This window comes from Chelonoidis abingdonii, chromosome 2 (genome assembly GCF_003597395.2).
Source record: "Chelonoidis abingdonii isolate Lonesome George chromosome 2, CheloAbing_2.0, whole genome shotgun sequence".
NCBI lineage: Eukaryota > Metazoa > Chordata > Testudines > Testudinidae > Chelonoidis > Chelonoidis abingdonii.
In genome coordinates, this window is record NC_133770.1 from 120623332 (window position 1) to 120639616 (window position 16285).

Genomic DNA, 16285 nt, shown 5'->3' on the forward strand with positions numbered 1-16285 from the left:
GCTGTGAGCCTTTGTTTAGCAGTCTCTAGGGCTTCAGATGGAGTCAGGCTCTTGTATTTTTTTCAGTAGCCGAGTCTTATCCTTAATCTCTACACCCTTCTGTAGTTCCACCAGCTGACTAACTTCTCTCCGAGTCGCCTTGATCTTATCCTCCAACCTCATTTTCCAGGGTGGGTACATACTGTTGTTCTTCTTGTGTGTATCGGCTACACGATATATATATAATCACACTCTCTGCTAGTTCTGCAGACTCCCATTGACTTCAGTGAGTTTTGGATCAGGACCTTATTATCTTTGATAGTATGATCTAAAGTAGGAAGCTAAACCTAGCAGAATAAAATTATAAAGCCAATCAAAGAACTCATATTTGTAAACAGATCCTCTGGCTTTTCGATTTATAGGAGCCATCCTGTATGTATATTAAAATATATCAAATCTGACACATAATGGATGTTAGCATTTATTCTTATGCTAGTTTTATAATAAGCCAAATGGATTTAAGACACACAATTGTCTACTCAGATGTGATTTTTTTTTTTTTGCAGTTTTGTAAATTTTTAAAGTATATATCTTCGTGAATTTAGTGCTAGCGAAAGCAGTTGGGTTATCAGTTCTGGGGTCTAAATCCTCTATGTGTACAACAACCACTTCAGGAACAGTTTTCCTAAACTGCTTTGGTAGTAGTCTTCAATCGTGTCTTGGATGGACCACCTCAGGCATTGTTCACATTCTGTGCCTGTTCAATATATCTCTTGAGTTCTGAATTTTAAACATTAAAGAACATGGATGAACTGCAGAGTGGAAAAGCATAAATAATTACTTTTCAAAGGAACATTTAAAAGGTAGTTAAATTCACTGTATATATTTAAATTATTTTACTGATGCTAAGGAATTCTTCATTTTTCCTGTAGGTATGTCATGTTGTAATCATGCAAAGGATAACTTAATGTGCCGCGATGTTTGTGAACAGGTAAGCTTGTTTTAAACTTGGGCAGTAGCAAGAAAATTGATTCACTTCTGAATCCGCGTATTCAAGATTATAACAGTTACTTGAAAAGTGGACCTGAAATTGATAAGTGTTTCACTCCCGTAGGGAGTAGTTATATTCAGTGCATGTAGACACTGAATGTCACAAGAGACCTTGATAGTCTATGTAATAGTTCTGTTGTTTTAATGAACAGATTTTAAGTTTTAAAACCATATTCTTACCTCTGATATATGCATAAACTCACATTGAAGTCAGTGAGAGATGCTTGTGCATATTTGAGGTCAGAATTTGGCCAAGAAGTATTAAACTTACAAAGGTGATTGACACTGATTTCTTAGTTTACCCTTTACTACCTTCTGGATCCTATGTAGTACAGTTTTCCTGTGAATGGTTGTGAATGTAAAATCAGGAGCAATGTTGGATACCATACTTTACTCTTTCTACTTCGTATCCACCCCTGTGGCCCACAGCCTCTAATCCCCTACATATGCAGTCTTGGCCCTACTGGGCCCCTTGTGGGATGCAACAGGCACAGAAACCTACTTTTCCTGCTCCCCTCCCAGAGTTAGATATCCCTCCCCTCATAAAGTGGCTTGAGTTACAGCTGGGACAGACTCAGACTGTACACCAGGAAGAACAGGAAAGTGAGGAAGAGCACCTGGAATGAAGGAACACTTGAAACTAGCAGCAGTCTTCCTCATCTGGTGAAGAAGGGGAATAGTTTTGTCTGCTTCCACTCAGTTTGTTGATTTCAAAATTGTTCATGGCAGATACATTAGAAGTCCTGGAGCTAAAGTAGGAAATATCACATAAGCTTTTGAACATTCTGCATTCCTTCATGCCGAGAAGACTGGCCATGCCAATTAACATGGGGTTATTGGACACTTAATTTTTTCCATAGTGACTTAGGGATGTGAATCACGGGAAATTAATGCTGCTGGCAAGTAGAAAACAGAAGCATTTAGGATGTGGCACTGCCAAAGACTCATGCATATCTCCTGGGTGGAAAAGAAGATGGTCTGCTTCTCTCCAATGATATTTCTTACACAAGCATTCATGTTGTCAGAAATTGGTAGGCATGAACTTAGGTCACATCAAGCATACAGATAGAAATACTCTAAAGCAAGTTATCATAGAAGGAATGGTGGTGGGCCGTTGTAGTAGGGGATGACTAGAGAGAGGAGAGGGAGAGAGATGGTATGTGGCAGATCACTGGGATGTCAGCTGCTAAGTGCACAAAGCTAGTGGTAGGTTGATAAGGCTTCTTCCTGCTATGATGTCACCAATATTCAGACATGAATAAATTGATTTTACTTAGTCATAGAGTTTAAGTCCAGAAAGGACCACCAGATCATCTAGTCTGACCTCCTGTGGCCATCAACACCACTCAGCACCTTCACACTAAACACAGCAACTGAAATTAGACCAGAGTTTTACAGCCCACTTACTTATTACTGTGGGAATTGGTCCCCCTCCCTCCAAAATAAAATTGTCAGACTCTGACATCTAGTGCATCTACCTCTGAAAATATAGATCAAGCCCTTTCAAGTGGGTTTGAATATCTTTACATGCACCCAGTTCCTGAATCTCTGATAGCCGTGGCAATGTATCAAAGGTCTAGATAATGGACCCCCAAAATCGACACCAAAAGACAAGGATATAAAAAATTAGATTTATTTTTCAGGAAAAATTACTTCCTGTCAAGCCTACAGATGAGCACTACAAATTACCAGGCACTTCTGTCAAAATATGATTATCTTAATTAGGACAGTGTATCACAGTTTGAGAAACTCCCTCAATAACATTAGGAGGAACTGAAGTCTGCTGTAGCTGAGGGACAATGGGTAGTTCAAATATCACTGCAGTATAAGTGGCCACCTCCATTGATATCCTGAGTTTCTTGGTTACAATCTTCAGGAATACCAGAGGAGGTCAAGACAACACTTGAAGACCTCCCATTTGAAGGTTATGAACTCTTTTGTATACAAGAACTGATGAAATCCTCCAGTCTCTGAAAGATTTGAGAGACATTCCCCATCCCTTGAAGGTCTACCCGCTAGCCCATAGGAGAAAGCAAGCCAGGTCACAAAGTTCCTCTAGATAAAGCCCTTCCACCTATTACTGTAACCAATAAATATAATTGGAGCTGCTGAGGAAGAACCACAGAGGATAAATAACCAATCTTTCTTCAGATGATTGTACACATGTATTCTGGTGACTACCAAGCAGTGATCCCAATCAGGAGGTAGGTGCTAGAAGTCCTATTTAAATTATGTTTTCAGGACAGCCTAGGCCAAAGCAGGCATCAGATCTTGAGGCCTCAGCTAAGAAACAGCGCTGGGGAAAATTGTGTACTGATCTCAACTTGGCTGCCCTGCAAATTTCTGAAATTGGTATGCGTCTGAGAGAAGCTGCATGAGACTTGGTGGAGTGGGCTCTATGCCACATGGGTGGATCTAATCTAGCCAACTCCTTGCGTGATATAATACAATTAGATACTCTGTTAAATAGTCTTTGGGTGAATATTGCCTGACCTTTCACTCATTACAAATTCAGCAAACAGCCTGGGGTCGTCTCTCTCAAGGTAATATGAAAAAGCCCTAATCACATCAAGGGTATGGAATTTGGCTTTTCCCTAGTTGGAGTAGGGTTTGTGAAATAAATATTTAAATGAAAATCTGAGAATGAGATTTAAGGGTCCCTTTTGTCTTTAGGAACACTATATAAGGTGGACCAGTCATGAGGGCCTGAATCTCCACTATCCTTCAAGCTGATTTTATAGCTACTGAAAGAGTAATTTTTACAGGTATAGAGCAGTGGTGGGCAACCTGTGTCCTGCGGGTATAGAGAAAAACATTGCTAGAGGCTCAAATGCATGTCCCATTAATCACGCTAAAATGATATTTAGGTCCGAGGAAAGAGGGGGCTCCTAGACTGGGGGAAATGCATAAATAAGGCCTGTGGGGAACCTGGCAACTGTAGAGTGGTAAAATGACCCTGGATATAAGGATGATGAGCTGATGTTGCTGCTAAATGGGAGACACAGGGTTTGAGGGTAGGAAGGTAATGAAGCTGAATGTGGTGCCCTACGTTAATAATTTCCAAGACTGAGTGGCCTGAGATAATTTGCTTCTAGGCCTTCCAAAAATAAAAAGGTGATTGCCAAAAGGGATGGCAGGGGAGTGGGAAGGAAGGGTATTCTCCAAGGGCTCAGCATTCAGTTTTCAACAAGGACACACTTCTGCTTCTTCAATATGTTGTCCACATGGATTCCATAACCCACCTTCCTTCCCAACAATTATGGAGTTCTGTATTGTCAGGTTTCTGTATTGGTAAAGGGACTGAGAGACAGTTGGGCCAGCTCCACACTTTATGCCTTAGAGTGAGGAGGCATGAGGCATCCAGGGTATAGGAATGGCCCTAATGCACACTGCTTGCCAAAAGAATCCAATCACTGGGCACATGCACACAGAGTGGGATCCATGTGGACAACATGTCTTGAAGAACCACAGTTACTGTAAGATAAGTAACTTGTCTGAAGATATCATTTGCCTTGATTCCTTCTCACCTTGCAACTGTCATGGCTGGGTTAAAGGGAGTCATATTCATTGGGCGTCTGTTACATATGTAATTTCAGGAGCTGTCTGTTTTCTGCTCAATAACTTGGGGAGCTCTCTACTTTCCAGTCATCAAAGAACTGAAATTGGTTGTTCTAAAGGGCACTGGGGCACTGGCAGTTGGTTTCAGAAAGAGACTGGCTTGACTATGATGCACAGGGCCAAAAAAATCTTTGAAAGCTATGTGAATTTCAGGCACTCCTTACCAAAGTGTAGGAATCCAGTCAAATGATACATTTAGAGAAGTGGAACTGCAGTAAAGTAATTCCTTGCTTTCAGTCACAAGTTAGCAGGAGTGTTGTTATAAAATGTATCTTGTAGCTAGGAAGCGTGAAACTAGGTCCTAGCAGCTTTGTTTCTCTGAATCCCCAAAGATCTCCATATTATAACTTTTGCTATGGTCTAACTCAGGGGTGGGCAAACTACGGTGTAGGGGCTGCATCCGGTCCTTCAGACGTTTTAATGTGGCTCTTGAGCTCCTGTCAGGGAGCAGGGTCCAGGGCCTGCCCTGCTCCACACGGCTCCTGGAAGCAGGGGCATGTCTGTTCTCCGGCTCCTAAGCATAGGGGCAGCCAGGGGGTTCTGCCTGCTGCCCCCCACCCCAAGTGCTGTCCCCCTAGCTCCCATTGGCTGGGTACCATTGCCCCTGGGAGCTGCAGGGATGGCACCTGTGGAGGAACAGTACACAGAGCTGCCTGGCTGCACCTCAGTGTAGGAGCTGGAGGGGGAGACATGCCGCTGCTTCCAAGAGCTTCTTGAAGTAAGCACCACTCGGAGCCTGCACCCCGACCCCTTTACATGTCCCAACCCCCTGCCACAGCCCTGATCCCCCTTCTGCCCTCCACACCCCTCGGTCCCAGCCCAGAGCACCCTTCTACACCTCCAATACCTCATCCTCACCCCAGAGCCAACACCCCCTCACGCACCCCAACCCCCCATTTTGTGAGCATTCATAGCCTGCCATACAATTTCCATACCGAGATGTGGCCCTCCGGCCAAAAAGTTTGCCCACTCCTGGTCTAACTTATGCTTTTTACTATCAATCTTGTGCTGTTGAATGGACCAAGAGTTCCTGAGTAGGTGAATATATATTCCATTTTTAGAAACAAGAAGAAAATTTATTTCCCTCTCCAAAAACAAGTGCTGTATATCTGGAAGATTGTCCAGTAAACTCAAATTACAAGTAAACTTTCTTTATGTATGAATGTGTTATGTACGGTTGTACTCAAATTTACTGCTGGTGAAAGTTATCAAAAAAAAAGTACTAAAATAAAACCAAACTGTGAATTTAGGAAAGCAAAATTAAAAAAGAAGTCAAATGAGCTTGAATGGATGCTTTTTTTCCTAATTGGTTTTGATATTTTAAAAATGTGTTCTCTTCTGATCTTTTTGTAACAGATTTTATCCTCTAAAAGTGATTCCCATTCGAAACATTTGCTGCAGCGGGCACCAGAATATTGCCCAGAGTCAATGGTAAGCTTTGACTGTTTTTGGTAAAACTGCTGAATCAGTATTGACAAACCTACGCATTCAAAAGCCACAAGTGAGGTCTCAAAAATCATGAGATTTGACTTAAAAATTGAAATTTAAACATAATAAATTTTGGGTTCATTTTATTTGGCTTTTGGGTTTTGATCCTGTAGGGTTTGTTTTCAAGCTTTTCCTCCTGAAGGGTGAGGAGTAGAAAACTTTTTTAAATGAAAGCTGAGATTCTCATTTAATCACTTGACTCTGGGAGCTAGGTTTTTAAGAAAAGACCAAATATTGCAAGACTTATGATGCGATCAGAGAGTTGACAAGCTTGCTAAATGTCCTGGGTTCATGGAAGTTACAAGAGATAGTGGAGGTTAAGATCTGCCTTATGTTGAGAGTAAATTTGTGTATAGTGGGCCAGATTGCCTGGTGCAATGTGGCTGCTATTACTCTCCTTGGAATTGTTAGCAGCCAGCATAATTTAGAGCAGCCTTCAGGTTATTTTAATTTTCACCAGGGGACAAGCCTGGCATGCATCCTCTCCAGCACTGGGGTAGTGCAAAGGAAAACTCTGTAGCTGTTATAACTACTCCTAGGCTATAGCTGGAAAGCTGGAACAATCTTTTTATTGGTTAAGTAAAATTTTAGATAGCTCATTCAGATATCCGTAAGTTCTCTAGTTAATTACTAGAAAATTATAGAGTGGATTGTATCTTACTGCTTGTTCAGTTACATTACTATAGAAATAATAATTAAGTAGTATTCAGATTAATTAATCCAAAAGCCTTCTGCCTTGGAAAAACAGCAACAATTTTGCTTGAAAATTCTAATACAAAATTCTAATTTTCTTACTTTACTGATCAGTTTTTATTACTTTATATAGTGTCAGCAGTGTGCTAGGCTCTTGATAGACTAGTGAAGACCAAGTCCTTGCCCAGAAGAGTTTACTGTCTAAATGTACAGTGTATGCGCCTAGTTATTCTTTAGTTCTAATGCTCCATGAACCACTTTGTTACAGTGCTCCCCCTCATGGACTGCCTCCACTCCCAATCCACAAAGGCATGATTTAAAACATTTTATTTCTGTGGATTATCAGTTAAGTCTTTCAGATCAGTAGTGGTTCAAACAGTGATTGTGGAAACTGATGGTGTAAGTCAGAGGTGGGCAGCTTGCGGGCCAAACACGGCCAATCAGCGTAATCCATTGAGACAGTTTTACATTGACCGTCCATAGGCATGACCGCCCGCAGCTCCCAGAGGCTGTGGTTTGCTGTTACCAGCCAGATTGCAAGTTGGTGATAGCATTTGTGTTGATACTTTGCTTTTTATTTTAAATTTTGCTATGTTACAGAGTTAATGCTTCTCAGAGTTGACAGCTAGGGTTTATTGATGTCCTGGAAGAAAATGTTTTCAAGGGTGATATAGAGTCCAGGATGGGGAGTTTCTATATGTAGGGGAGAACTGAATGAAAAAAGGGATGGTCTAGCAATTTTGGGGGGTGAATGTGGGGGGGAAGTACTGAATGGAATATACTTTTATGAACTATAATAGTTTAAAAGTGTGATTGTGCTCCCCAACCATGTACTTCATATCTTTAATAGTGCTTTGATAAAGAGAGAGCAATCTAGGTATCTTTCTGTTTAAGAAGTCTAACAGTTTTAGTTTAACTCTATGCCTGTTATTTTCAGACATTGCCTCAAATTTGCATGGGTACTCTGTTAATAACATTAGACAAAAGACATACAAAATGTGTTCCAGTATAGCCTTCTGCTTGCTGGAACATGAATATATGAAATTTACTCTCCAAATCTCTCAGATGGTGGAGTAGAGGAGGCATTCTGGCAACTCATTAGAGAATGTGGAATGCAGACACTGGCAGACTGGGAGGCCGCTTGGAATAACTTAGAGAATTGGGTTCAATGCAGTAGTCACAAACAGTGCAGTAATCACGATTAACTCAGTTAACTTTTAGGGAAAGAAAGGGAAGTACCTTTCATCAGTCCTCTGGTGACTAGTAGCAGTGCCAGAAGCCAGCTTTTTCCTCAAGTGGCAGCAATATCTCCTTTTGATGGCTTCTAGTTTGCTTTGATTTAGAGAGGGAGGCTGATGGAGGAGGCGAGCCAGTAGAGGGAATTGATATTGACTGTTAGCAAGGTGATAAGTGTTTTTTATATACCTATGTAAGTACTCTATTAAAAAAGAAATATCACAAAGAGTTTGTTCCTGCCAGGATTGGCTATTGTTTCACTGCTGATGAGTAGTACTTTTACATCTCTTGAGAGGCACATGTTCAGCATTCCTTCACTTGTAGGCACGTACATTTTTTATCTCTTCATTATTTATCCCAGCAGCCTGACCTGCTAGCATATACACCTCTGCTTCTATGGAATCTTCCTTTGGTGCCATAATACTCAGTTGATTTGATATATATATTATAGAAATGGTCGCTTTTTTTTTCTAGTGCCCGCTTAAAAAGCACTAAATGCAGTGACTTTGTGCTAATGCTAATGAAATAATTTAAGGGTAACCAGCTTTTCCTCTGAATGTGATCCAAGCCCAGATCAGACAATGAAATAATTGGGGATATCACTGAGGTAGATAAAGTTCCCATATCTACCCGCTAGTGGATCTTGAGACAAGAGACCTTTAAAATCTCACATATCCAAGACTGAATATTGCTCATCTTGCATTTTGGACCTCAGCACAGTTTCACTAAGATGGTTATGGCTGCCTGTGGTCGGAGAGAAAACTAAGCCAAAACTTAATGTGGAGACTGAAGTATTGTGGTTAAGCTGCATAGTATTTCAGAAGGTCAAAAAATTGAAAGCTATGGGAATTTCCACATACTATATACTACAAGCTCAAGGGCTCAGATTTAGAGTCCTCTGAACAGGGTTTCTTTAAGCAAAACATGGTTATATTACAGTTCACTAAATGGGACAATGAAGTACATAATGGATCCAACTGTTTATTTGGACCCTTAATCTCAGTGCCATTCTTTTGGATAAATACATGTATCCCCTAACTGTGACTGTACTGGACTAGACAAATTGACAGGAGTGGCAAGTGCCTCCCTGGGTGCTCTGTCCATACCAGTCAACTCCAAGTTTTCCGATTCAGACTCCTTTGAGAGCTACAATCTTGGTTCCACTTTAAAGCAGGGATGTTTCCACAGATCCAAGGCATTCAGATCCTATGCCAATGAATCCAGTACTAAGAGTTAGTCCCTACATTGATCCACAGCATCTTATATGCCAAGACAGATAATGCATCTTCACAAATCCATATTTTGCATCAGGGCCAGGAACCTACAGGCAACTCCTCTCTAGATGAAAATGGTGGTGTAGCCTCAGCTCCCTCACCATCTGAGGATACTATTCAATTCAAAGAGTTAGCAGAAGGTTTCTACTTCAAAATTACCTTCTGTTTCAGTGGAGGAAACTCATCCTCTTTCTGACATCCTGGGGAATACCTCTACAAAGTTTCTGTGCTTCTTCTGAAGGGTTTCTGCCAACCAAATGCTAAAAAAACACAGGTAAGGTATCAGATCCATATGAAGGGTTTTCTTGTTTCCGTGTACATCTTTCCTCTAATTCTCTGTTGGTGGCTGCAGTGATGTAGCGATTAGGAATGGAATATTTATATTCTCCTCCCAATGACAGGGAACCGGGGGGGGGGGGTATAGATTGATTCGGGGGGGGGGAATACTCTCTTCATCTTCTTTAAACCCGAGGGTAGCTAACTACCTAGCTGTCATGGTGAGGTACCAGTTTCACCTGTGGGACAAGATTTCAATCTTTACCAAGAATCTTCCTGATGAGTGCTGCAGACTGACTTATGCCCTTATTAAGGAGGGCCAGAATGTGGCTAGGTATGTGCTGTGTCTCCTTTGTCTCTGGTGCATATTCAAGATCAATAGCTGCAGTGATATACTGCTCCTCTCTTCCTCATGAAACAAAGCTGAAGACTGAAGACCTTCTATTTGAAGTTGATGGACTTTTTAGTTGTAAAATGGATCAAGTATTAGAGAAAATGAGACAAGATTAACTGATGGATCGCTGGGTCTATTGCACCATTCAAGAGAGTAATTCCCGTGCCTGTCTTTGATCTCTAAAACAATATTATCCAAATTATGTTAAGAGGCAGACAATGCTATCAGCAGCAATAGCAATCCTTTGCTTCTCAGCAGCAATATAAAAGATGTCCCTGTAAATCCAAGAAGAGAGAAAAGAATTCATCCTCCACTACTACTTTACCTTCAGTTAATCCTCTTGTGATCAGTGTTGGTTGGCCCACCGAGCTGCTATGGGGAACTACTGCCTCACTGGCTGTCCTGCCGCTGGGTCAGCGGGGATCCTTCCACAACACACTGACCAAATAGACTCACTGCATTGTGCAGTTCTGTCCCTGGGCTCCTTCTTATCCAGTCCCTTGAGCTAGTCCCTCCGGTCCTTCCAACTCAGCCGGGTATTCAGCTGCTGGCAGCTCCAGCTCCCCCTCTGCCTCCGGTTCCTCCAGGTACTCGGCGGCAGGCAGTCCTGGCAGCTCCTGTCCTTCCTCCAGGTCAGATTTCTCCTGGTCCAGAGCCTCCCCTGGCCCAGCAGCAGGGTCTGAAGGGAGCAGCCAGCGGTCTGCATCTGTCTCCCTCCCTGGTGCTGCCCTGACTGGGCTAAGGGCCCCGCCCTTTGTACTTCCTGTTCATCCCTCCCGTTCCAGGGGGTGGAGTAAGCTTGGTCTGGCCTCGCACCCTTAGGCTGAGAGAGTGGCTCCTTACCCTCAGGTTTGGAGGGAAGCCACCCTGGCTCCCTACACCTCAGGTGTGACATGAATTTTGAGAGCAGCAAACTGTCCTTGAATTCTGTTCCCCTAATATTTGGAGACTGTTTATACCATTTTTTCGCTCCCTGGATCACCACCTTGTATTGGTGGAGAGGCTTGCATGTCTCAGTGACCCCAGGAATGATGCTGCCTGGAGTCATGTACTGCCTTAGGGCTACCCATGGCAGAACAGTCCAGGGTGAGGTTCCAGACAAAGTGTGATCCAAGAAGTCCCTAAAAGCAGAGCAGATGGAGGATAACTGCACGGTGGAGGTGAAACTGTTGTGTAATGTTACAATGTCTGTGAAGGTAGATGAAGGCTGCAGCAAATAAATGATCTCCAGTCATCATGGTGCCCATGCCATTGGTTTCAAGTTCTCTATCTGCCAAGGATAGTGTGGTGACTGTTGTGCACCAGTCTCCCCACTTTAAAAGAAGTCCCACACGGGCATCTTCCAGTTTTGGGGAAAAATAACATTGTACAAGTCAAAAGTCTGGTGGTGATCGGTGAGTCGCGAAGGGAACAGGATAGTGAAATCCAGAAGTTCCTAGTTACAGACTGACACACAGGCAGTGGGTGTGTGATACAGTCGTCTTGCTCGAGGATTGAGGTGGGTCGAGCATCTCGGCAGCTGCACTCACGACTGAAACATCTGTCCTCATTGCAATAGAACTCGTGGTTCAAGGATTGTCCTTATTAGCCACCTGAGGACCCATAACTCCCATGGAAGATGATCATACTCAGTAACGAGTGATCGCCCATCATCACCATACCATTTTTACAGCAAGTGGCAAAAGATCACCTTGAAGAGATGGGTCTTGGATGGTATAAAAGACAAATACTTATCCAGTACAAAATAGATTCTTGTAACATACATAGAAAGGTTAAGGGTGAGAGCTTAAAGGATAAAGTAATAGGAATTTTTGGGAAAAGTTTAGAACCATCTTCAGCTGAGGATATATGTTAGGTTTCAGTCTGCACTTTTAATGCTAGAATCCTTCTCGCTTCCTCACCCACCAAAAAACCCCCAAACAAACCAAAAACAGGCTGGGCAGCCATGTCTAACAATTCCTAACTTTCAACTGCTTGACTTTGCAGCGTAAATATCTTCCTTTTAATGTTACTCTTGACATGTAATTCCTTTAGGGGGGTGTGTGTGTGTGTGTGTGTTTAAATAAAGGAAAGAGGTAAAACAAATAACTTTATGTACAACTGTAACCCCTATGATACATCATCTTGGTTTGAATTCTGAACCTTTTAGCACTATGACCCTTTCAGCCCACTTTTTCCAAGTGGTAGTACTGTTTGCTGTATTTCCACAGCTGGAAATATGCGGAGGGTAACTTAAAGAAGAAAGGGAAGTTACTTACAGTAACTGTTTGTTTGTTTGTTTGACAGAGTTGTCTACTACATGCACACATTTACATCTTCCAGGATGTAGATACACCCATAGCTTTCAGTTTTTGCCATTTTCTTAAGTATGTTCTGCACTTGCAAAAAACAAACCCAACCCCCGCCCCCTTTTAATTAAAATACGCTAGAGAGAGGAGTCCTTTTAGGTCACATCATCCTTTTCTTGACAGTAAACACCAGATGACATTTGTCTCTGATTTTTGTGTTTATCTTACACACACATTATCTTACAGAGGTATTGACACTATTTTGTATTGGTGCTAAATCGTCTATTATATTTAAAAGCTTTTAATCTATCGTAAATAAAGACTTCTGTTTAACTGCATTTTATTTTTCAGGGAGCAGTTTGGGGTTGTATAAATTCTTCTTTGCCAGGTAAGAACTATTAGAATATTCTAATTTATATTTTTCCTTTGCTGATAAAAGGCTTAATTCAACAACAGATTGTCTAGTTTCCATATTGTACATGTTTCAAAATAATTTTGCTTTGATAAGGCTTCCATGTAAGCCAGAAATGTTTTTGTTTGCTTGTTTCATTTAACCCAGATCGTGGTGCTTTGACTCTTTGTCAAAATTGGAAAGCAAATACATTTTTTTTCTTATCATATTTTCTCATGTAGAAAATACATTAAATTATAATTTGTATTACATTGATGTTTACTCAAATATCTCTTATCCATTTCTTGCCTACATGGGAGAAAAAGATCAAGGGTTGGGGATTCGTCCTTAAAAGTACTGAATGCCTTGAGTCAGCACTCCTTTGCCTTTTTAAAAGATTCTAGATGTCCTGTGATTGCCTATTTTCCCCCAAAATACTGTCCCCTTCTAGATCTTAACTTCTAATTTTTTAATTAAAAATGTATGCCACTCTTATTCAGTCTAGAATATGGGGACGGGATTCATGATGTCGTATTGAGATTCAGTAGTAGCTGTTTCATTAAAGATAGTTCGGTGCTGTAAGTCCCATCTTGTCTCTCCTAAATTATCTAATTTTGCTCTGCCTTGTCACAGAAGAGATGGAAAGACAGGGAAAAAAAGACAGTTAATTGTTCTTCTTACAGACTGCTCAACCTGCCACCAGTGGACCTACCTGCTTTTCTTGTTCTCAGGAGTCAAACTGTCAATTCCAGTAGTTTCACAGGGTCTGAGGAATCTTGTAGGTTCTAGTCCTTGTTCTTCCACTAATTTATTATGTAATCTTGCTTATGCTACTTTGGCCCACATTTTTAACAGTGTTTAAACTTAATGGTGCTCAGCATTGCAATGCCTGTTTCATTTTCAAAAGCAATTTAGGCACTTGCTGTACAAAATTAGTGCCTCTACCACTTTTGAAAATGAGACTTAAGCTCTTAAATCAATTAGGTGTGGCAGTCCTCAGTAGTGCAGTGTCTAAATCCTTTTAAAAATCTGGGCATTCGTCTGTGTCAGTTTTCTAGTTTGTAAAATGGGGATCTTGTGAGACTATTTTGTAACTAATGCTTGGGAGGCAGTGCTGTCTAGTGGTTAGAACATGAGTAGCTGTCAGGAGATCTAGTTTTAGGCCCAGTACAACCACTGGCACATTGTAACCCTGTTTAAGTAACTTAACTTCTCTGTGCTTCAGTTCATTCCATCTTTGACATGAGGATAACAACACTCACTTTTGCAATGTGCCTTGGAAACTTTGAATGAAATAGGAATATTTCGTATTTTCTCCAGAGACTGTGGCTAATGTTTCAGCTGGGGATACTATCAAATCTCTCTTTCTAGAAAACCAACTTGTGCAGGGTGGACTGCAGATATTAGTCTCCCTGCTTAAGAGGGCTTGTTTGAGTTATAGAATGGTTGAGGGACAGTGGTCATCTTGAAAGAAAATAATACATACTGTTAGAACACAGGTTTGTAAAGAAAGTGCTGCTGCTTTTTGGAGATTCTTGGGATGGAAACTGGTGCTGAGCAGCTGCTCTTTAATTGTTTGTCTTGATTTTCTGAAGTAATGTGAGGCCTCTGGGGTGTTTCTGGGGTAGAATTATAGTCTTTTCTTATCCTATGAGCAGAGAAATGTTTCTTTTGAGGCCGAACATATCATAGATGGTCTGTGTCACAGTATAATCTTATCAGGGGAGTGAAGTCGTCTTTCTGTAGTATCCAGAACCTGGTGTCTAGATGGAGGACATTCTACCACATTAGGCAGTTTGGTACTGTTCTCATATGACAGACTTTTTGCGGTTGCTTTTAAGGATGTGGAGATGACCCAGTTACCACAGAGAGTCCATGATGCAATGGTTCAACCCCCCCCCCATCAGTTTTTCCTCTCCATAACATGGTGGTGTACAAAATAAATACCATAGTAGTTTCTTCCTGTGATCTGAGAGGGAGGGCCTAGGTTACAGATGTGGTATGCAGTCTATGGTTACTTTCATTTTCCCCACATATCCTTTCACAATAAGGGTAGGTGGAGGATGTCTTTCAGTCTTATCTTAAAATGCTGGCATTGACAGCATAATAAGAGTTAACCTTGTAAGTTTCCCCTTCTGGGAGTGGCGTGGGGCCGGGGCAGGCAGGGAGCCTGCCTTAGCCCCGCTGAGCACCCAACCAGGAGCCTCCTGAGGTAAGTGCTGCTCGGCAGGAGCCTGCATCCCAGACCTGAGCCCCCTCCCGGAGCCAGCGCCTGATGCCCTCTCCTAAAACCTAACACTGGAGCCCCCTCCTGCACCCAAACTCCCTCTCAGAGCTTACACCTTTCATCCCCTCCTGCATCCCACCCCACTGGTCTAGGCTAAGCTCCGAGCCCCCTCCCACACTCCAAACCCCTTGTCTCTAGCCCAAAGCCCTCACCCCCTCCTGAACCCCTACCTCCTGCCCCATCTCGGTGAAAAGTGAGTGAGAGTAGGGGAGAGTGAATGACAGAGAGAAGGGAGGATGGAGCGAGTGGGGTGGGGTTTTGGGGAAGGGGCAGGGTAGATCCTGGGTCGCACTTAAATTCAGAAAGTGATCTTGTGGGTAAAAAGGTTGGAGACCACTGCTGTTCAGGCTCCTCTTTTACCAAAAGGTTCCTCAGTTCCTAATGAACCTAAGTCCCTTTTCCCAACACCATTTTTTCATCCATTCATTAAGACCCTGCACCCCTGCTTGTCTAAATGGCCCTGCACATGGAACTGGAAGCATTTCAAAGAATGCTATGATGGAGGTCCTGGACTTTAATCTCTTTCTTACCTGTCAGCTCTATTTTGGCCTCCAGGACCTCTCTCCTACCTCTCTCTGTGTAATTGGTTCCTACATCTACTATGACCACCTGCCCCTCCCCAGCTCTGTACAAAAGTCTGTCTGTATGTCTTCTGAGGCTCCCAACCTTCCCACCCAGAAAGCAATTCACCATGCGGTTCTCTCAGTCATCACTAACCAACTATCTATATTTCTAATAATCAAATACCCCATTACTATTACCTATCTCTTTCTAGTAACTGGGGTCCCCGCCCCTGGAGGGGTAGCATCAGTGTGAGATGATACCATGACATCATCTGGAAGGATCGTTTCCCTCTGCTCCGGCTTTATGTTCTCTTTCCCTGGGACTTTCATTCTCACCAACAGCACAAAGGTTGTCGGACTGGGAGCAGGACTGCTCTACCGTGTCCCTGGGAGTCTTGTCTCCCTTAGCTCCTCCAGTTCAGTCTCAAGAGCCCGTATTCAGTCTCTGAGGGCCATGAGATGTTTGCACCAAATGAACACACATGCCACCTGCCTGCAAGACAGGTAGTAATACATACTGCCTTCAGTGCAATAAACTGGATAGCCTCCAGTTTGTTGCTGGAATGCTGCCTGCATTATTTTTACTCTTCTTTGGGGGGGTTTTGTGGGGGGAGGGGGAGTAATTGGCCTGAGTTTTTAGTGTATGTTTATTAGCTGTATCTCCCTCACACACCCTTTCTAAACTCCTCTGTTTGCTGCTCCTGTTCGCTAGCTCTTCTGATGCTCAAACTCTCATATATGTTTTCAA

The 16285-nt window shown here is 42.4% G+C and overlaps 1 protein-coding gene and 1 long non-coding RNA gene across 5 annotated transcripts in view; one reads left to right on the top strand and one right to left on the bottom strand.

Moving 5' to 3' along the window:
• Positions 1 to 16285, bottom strand: part of LOC142046342 (uncharacterized) — a 934987-nt gene that overhangs the window by 635255 nt on the left and 283447 nt on the right. The gene's annotated exons all lie outside the window — the stretch shown is intronic.
• RECK (reversion inducing cysteine rich protein with kazal motifs) overlaps positions 914 to 16285 on the top strand; it is a 105885-nt gene continuing 90513 nt past the window's right edge. For 2 of the 4 annotated variants that reach the window (XM_075062642.1, XM_032787127.2), the window contains exons 1-3: positions 914 to 970; positions 6004 to 6078; positions 12648 to 12684. In XM_075062642.1, coding sequence (XP_074918743.1) covers positions 914 to 970; positions 6004 to 6078; positions 12648 to 12684 — 169 coding nt within the window. Of the gene's footprint in view, positions 971 to 6003; positions 6079 to 12647; positions 12685 to 16285 lie in introns of those variants that run through there. The other 2 variants (XM_075062640.1, XM_075062641.1) reach the window with 1 other exon arrangement.